The sequence below is a fragment of the Hypanus sabinus genome, chromosome 4, assembly GCF_030144855.1.
Source record: "Hypanus sabinus isolate sHypSab1 chromosome 4, sHypSab1.hap1, whole genome shotgun sequence".
Classification (NCBI taxonomy): domain Eukaryota; kingdom Metazoa; phylum Chordata; class Chondrichthyes; order Myliobatiformes; family Dasyatidae; genus Hypanus; species Hypanus sabinus.
In genome coordinates, this window is record NC_082709.1 from 72,199,161 (window position 1) to 72,205,337 (window position 6,177).

The following is a 6,177-nucleotide window of genomic DNA, read 5'->3' on the forward strand; positions in this document are numbered from 1 at the left end:
TCTTAATTATATTGCATTTCTTTTGTTTCCTGTGAATGTCCAAAAGAAAATGAATCTTGAGGTAGCATACAATGGCAGATACTTACTTCGATAACAAATTTTCTTTAACTTTGAACTTTACGGTCCTGCCAATTCACTGACCAGACTTCTTCTGCTGGACTTAGTTAGACTGGCAGACTACGTGCACGTAGTCTCTTCTCTGACAGACAGAGAATGAGTGGTGATTAACAGACCAGTCCTCTGGGAACGATGAGCCAGTGCTGGTCGAGGTGTAGCAAGTGGCCAACATGGAGCCCAGGCAGGTGGGATGGGGAGCAGGCAAAGATCTTGCAATCCAAGCTGAGGAGGGAGATTGCGTGCCAGTTCTTTAAAAGATGGAGATCATTACCTCAGGAAACAGGCCAATGGCTACTACGAGAGAGCATTTCCTCAGCCTGTTTCCTGGGGTGTCTGCAAGGTTCCTCAGACCTTTTGGGGCATCCTTTGTGGAAGCCCACCTTGCAGACAGCTCATCCAGCCCTAAGCCACCTTCTGATGGGGTGGCAGTGGGCACTGGTCAGCTCTGCCAACATCAGTACCTGGCCCAGATGATCGATTAACTACAGTGTCACGTCCTCCTGAGGGAGTTGAGGCAAAGCAGGGCAATGCCCAGGCAAGGATAGATTGCAAATAGAGTGCAGACACCTCAGACAAGAGCGGTCTTCGAACAGAGTCACAGAGCAGCATCCAGAGACATTTTCACTTACTGAAGACAGGATAAGAATATAACGAAAAGATGCCAAACGCACACACCAGTGAAGGGGCAATTACTTTACTAACTTCAAGGTATCATTGGCTGTTAGTTTGTTTTTTTCATTGACGTTTAACATCTCTGTTGTGAATGGTGACTGATCTCGTTAGTAAGAAATTCAAACATGGTCACTATCTGTAAGTGCTAGTCAATTCTGTATAAAAGTAGCATTTCTCTGTTCTGACTTCAGAACATTGTGGTGACAGGGGCCATGCTGTCCTCCTTGCGCATAAGAAAATAAAGTGTGTTTGAGAAATGAGTGAGTTTCCAGAGTCCAGTTAGTTGGCGACAACACTCACACTGAACTCTCTGTGAGCAAACTCAAACAGTATCCGGCAGAATCTGCATCCGCAATCTCATGCTCTCATGTCTGTGTCTTTCAGGTTTGTCCTCCTTCACCTTGCCTGTCTGCCACAGGACCAAGTCCACAGTGGCCCGGCCCAGATGGGATTCCAAGTTGAGCATCTCCCTCCCAATGTTCCTGATCTTAGGCTCCTGCCTTTAGGTTGACCCCCATCAGGTGGGAGGGATGGAAGTTGAGGCCTGCCTACATCGTTCCACCATTCCAACGTGCTTCAAGGCTGCCACCATCGTCCCCGTGCTGAAGAAGTCTTCAGTGTCCTGCCTAAATGACTACTGTCCCTTTGCACTTACATCCATCAACATGAAGTGTTTCGAGAGGCTCATCATGAGGCAGATCAAGACCCTGCTGCCCCTCTCACTGGACCCCCTGCAGTTTGCGTACCGTCCCAACCGCTCAACAGATGACGCCATTGCCACCACCCTCCACCTGGCCCTAACCCACCTGGACAAAAAAGACACATATGTTTGGATGCTGTTCATAGACTTTAACACAATCATCCCTCAGAAACTGACTGGAAAGCTGAGCCTACTGGGCCTGAACACCTCCCTCTGCAACTGGATCCTAGACTTCCTGACTGGGAGACCTCAATCAGTCCGGATTGGAGGCAGCACCTCCAACACCATCACACTGAGCACGGGGGCTCCCCAGGGTTGCGTGCCCAGTCCACTGCTGTTCACTCTGCTGATCCACGACTGTGCTGCAACACACAGCTCGAACCACATCATCAAGTTCGCCGATGACACCACTGTGGTGGGTCTCATCAGCAAGAACGACGAGTCAGCTTACAGAGAGGAGGTGCAGCGGCTAACGGACTGGTGCAGAGCCAACAACCTGTCTCTGAATGTGAACAAAACAAAAGAGATGGTTGTTAACTTCAGGAGGGCACGGAGCAACCACTCCCCACTGAACATCAACAGCTCCTCAGTAGGGATCGTTAAGAGCACCAAAGTTCTTAGTGTTCACCTGGCGGAGAATCTCACCTGGTCCCTCAACACCAGCTCCATTGCAAAGAAAGCCCAGCAAAGTCTCTACTTTATGCAAAGGCTGAGTAAAGTCCATCTCCCACCCCCATCCTCATCATATTCTACAGGGCTTGTATTGAGAGTGTCCTGAGCAGCTGCATCACTGCCTGGTTCAGAAATTGCACCATCTTGGATCGCAAGACCCTGCAGCAGATAGTGAGGTCAGCTGAGAAGATCATTGGGGTCTCTCTTCCTGCCATCACGGACATTTACACTACACGCTGCATCCGCAAAGGAAACAGCATTATGAAGGACCCCATGCACCCCTCATACAATCTCTTCTCCCTCCTGTCGTCTGGGAAAAGGCTCCAAAGCATTTGGGCTCTCACGGCCAGACTATGTAACAGTTTCTTCCCCCAAGCTATCAGACTCCTCAATACCCAAAGCCTGGACTGACACCTTACTGTCCTATTGTCCTGTTTATTATTTATTGTAATGCCTGCACTGTTTTGTGCACTTTATGCAGTCCTGTGTAGGTCTGTAGTCTAGTGTAGTTGTTGTGTGTTTTTTTTTCTTTTTCTCTGTGTTGTTTTTTACGTAGTTCAGTCCAGTTTTTGTACTGTGTCATGTAACACCATGGTCCTGAAAAACGTTGACTCATTTTTACTATGCACTGTACCAGCAGTTATGGTCAAAGTGAAAATAAAAGTGACCTGACTTGACATCCTAGCATGATCTCAAGGAGCTGTGTAGCACCTTCCACCATCCTTCCCCAGTTGGCCCAGAATCGATGGAATGAGCCCTGGAATACTCCAGGAGAAAGTCGTTTAAGTGTTGGTGTGCAAACATCACGTTTACGGTGGGATGAAATCTGCCCACAACAGGCAGCTGTCTGAGCACAGCACAAGACACAGAGAGGCTACTGAGATGCAGAAGTTGTACACCATTGTTGAAATGTACAGACAGCCAATTCAAAGGCCTCCTCCTCTAGGAGATTTGAAAGCCTCCTCCTCCAGATGGGACATCCTTTATTGGAGTCCATAGACATACCCTGGCCGAGGAGAGGCAGGTGAATGCACTGGAGTAGGGGTGGAGAGTTCAGCAAACATCCTCCAAGTGAAGGGACAGTTCCCAGGTGATGAGGAGATCCCATGTCAGGAGCAAGATCCTACCAGTAGATGGCAACACAACACCCTCCTTCTCTTCCAACGAAGGGCATTTCCTACTCTTCATAGATAAACATACCCTTCAGCCCAATCCATCCGTGCAATCACGATGCCCATCTAAATGAGTCCCATATGCCCGTATTCTGCTCACATTCCTCAAAATGTTTCTTATCCATGTACCTCTTTAAGTGTCTTTTAAATGCTGTCGTACCTGCTGCCTCAACTGATTTACTGAAGAAATCCAGACTGCTTGCAGGCATACGCAAAACACTTCTGCCTCACGTGCTGGTACAACCAAGACTTCACAGATACACGAGGCGGGTCCCCCCCCCCCCGAGGCCTATCATCAGTGGGGTAGATTCTCCAACTTACTGCCTTGCTAAGCACTTAACTATCATTCTGTCTTCCTTGGCTGGGGGCTGTGAGCATCACATCATGAATTCAGCCAACTTCATTAAAACAATTACCAACATCCAGCTGAACCCAGGGGATGTAATGGCCAGGTTCGGCATGGTGGCCCTGTTCACGAGAGCTCCCAATAAGGACTGTAGTATTGATGTGACTCGGACACCGTTGTAGATTGAACAACCACGTTTATTCAACAGACTTCCATTTTTCTTACCTACATCCTGACGTCATACGCACTCTGACCTACGAATACTCACACAATGCATTACATCCCCCTTCTCAAGATATTTTTTTTACAACACTGAATTACCAAAACAATGCCTCTAGGTATGCCTTTCTTACATTGCAACAGCCATGACATAAATTAAAAAAAAACATCTTAACTTCTTATACCGTATTCTACATTGTATCTTACAATACTAACAGCAGTGTACTTTCTTTTACTAACAAAGACTAATAAACCTTTTCTTTCACACCTTGGAACTTATAACATGTGTGACTTTGCCTCAGACTGTGTGAGACTGTAGGTAGATCTAGTCCAGGGGTCAGCAATCTTTACCACTGAAAGAGCCACTTGGACCCGTTTCCCACAGAAAAGAAAACACTGGGAGCCGCAAAACCCGTTTGACATTTAAAATGAAATAACACTGCATACAACGTTTTTTTTTGCCTTTATGCTATGTATAAACAAACTATAATGTGTTGCATTTATGAAATTGATGAACTCCTGCAGAGAAAACGAAATTACATTTCTGCATGCAACAAAAACATTTTGAACTCCGAAAAAAAGACGTTGGGTTGAAGGTTACTTTTAAGTAAAATACTCAACGTCTATTTGAATCCTTGTATTTATGAAAAATGCTAAACTTAAATTTGCCGCCAGCAGCAAACCAAAAATAATGTCAGCCAGCTGTCAACCTGAAAAATAAAAGGACTATTTCACTGAACAATGAAAACATATGAATATACGTAAAATAATAGGCAATTAAAATATTTATCATACTTGGTCAGGTTGACTCACACCTGACAATGCAGTCGTATTCAGTAGGGATGGATCGATGCTTAGGGGAGTGACCGGGAAGGATAATGTGTTTTTTTCCTCTCTGAACTCACAGAAGCGTTTCTCAAACGATGTTTGCATTGCGATGATTGCAGAATGTAAATACTCCGAATTTATCATGTCGTGACCTTGTTTGAACTCTCTCAAATTGGGGAAGTGAGACAATGTGCCTTTCTGTAAATCTCTGGCAAGCACTGTCAACTTGCGCTCGAATGCCAAAACATCCTCCAACATGTGCAGGGCTGTACGTCCTTACCCCTGAAGAGCTGTGTTCAGCGTGTTCAGGTGCGATGTCATGTCTACCATGAAGTGTAGCTTTTCCAGCCACTCTGGCTGTTCCAGCTCAGGAAAGGTGGGCCCTTTGCTGCCCAGGAAAGTTTTCACTTCTTCCAGACACGCGACAAAGCGTTTCAGCACCTCCCCTCTGGACAGCCAGCGATAAAAACACGTTGTAGCGGTGTCAGTAAACTGCAGTCAAAGATAGCTTTATTCGAACTAAACAGCCTTGCTTTTAAGCCTCCCTCAACCCGCCCCCCCATGGGCGCAGATGCTGCAAAAGACACGTACTCACAAACCCCGTAGGCTATCTCCCTTAGCCTGAACGCTGGCTAATTGTGAGCCGGTTCGGATGTGTCAGGAAATGGGTCGCCACAACGTCTTATTTAGATTGTACAAGATCACCATAATCTTCAAATTTAGAATTACATTTCAAAAACTAACAAACTAACATAAAATACATTTTAATTAAATACTGACCAATTATTTCCCAAAGCAACAGGGAGCCGCAGCACAGACGTAAAAGAGCCACATGTGGCTCCGGAGCCGCGGGTTGCCGACCCCCGATCTAGTCTCTGTATCCAGCTGGAAGTTTGACTTGTCTCCCAGACCTTGTGTAACACAACTGTGACTGTGTTTGTCCTTCATTAGAGTCAGTCTCTCGAGTGACCTCTGTGTCTTTGCGGTCTGCATCACTCTTGGTGTCGTTTGTTTCCATGTCTGTGTCTGTGGAAATGTCCTGTGTATCTGTACGTGGAAACTCCCTCTCGCCTGTCTTCAGCAGATGCTTTCTGTTCCTCCTGTAGACTCTTCCATCCGGCGTGTGAACTATGAAGGATCTTGGTTGCTGATGTCTGTTCACAACCACTACTGGTTGCCAAGTGTCTCCTCTCGGTATTCTGACATTTTCACCTGTATGCAGATCTGGCAACTCTCTTGTATGTCTGTCATAGTACCTCTTTTGCTTTATTTGCTTGTACTCTATCTGAGTTGACATACCTGGCCAATAGAAAATGTCCTTTGCTCTTTCTTTACATTTCACTATCCCTAGGAGTGACTCATGAATTCTGCTGAGCATTTCCTGTCTCATTTGATTTGGTACGATGAGCTTTGCCGCTTTGAACATTAGTCCTGAAGCATAGCTAATTTCC

General features: G+C 46.1%; 1 protein-coding gene across 1 annotated transcript in view; it reads left to right on the forward strand.

The window, feature by feature from the left end:
• The window catches only part of LOC132392125 (T-cell-specific surface glycoprotein CD28-like), a 106,021-nt gene extending 104,770 nt beyond the window's left edge, over positions 1-1,251 (forward strand). The window contains exon 4 of the mRNA XM_059965975.1: positions 1,174-1,251. Coding sequence (XP_059821958.1) covers positions 1,174-1,251 — 78 coding nt within the window. The remainder of the gene's footprint in view (positions 1-1,173) is intronic.
• Positions 1,252-6,177: the final 4,926 nt, after the last annotated feature.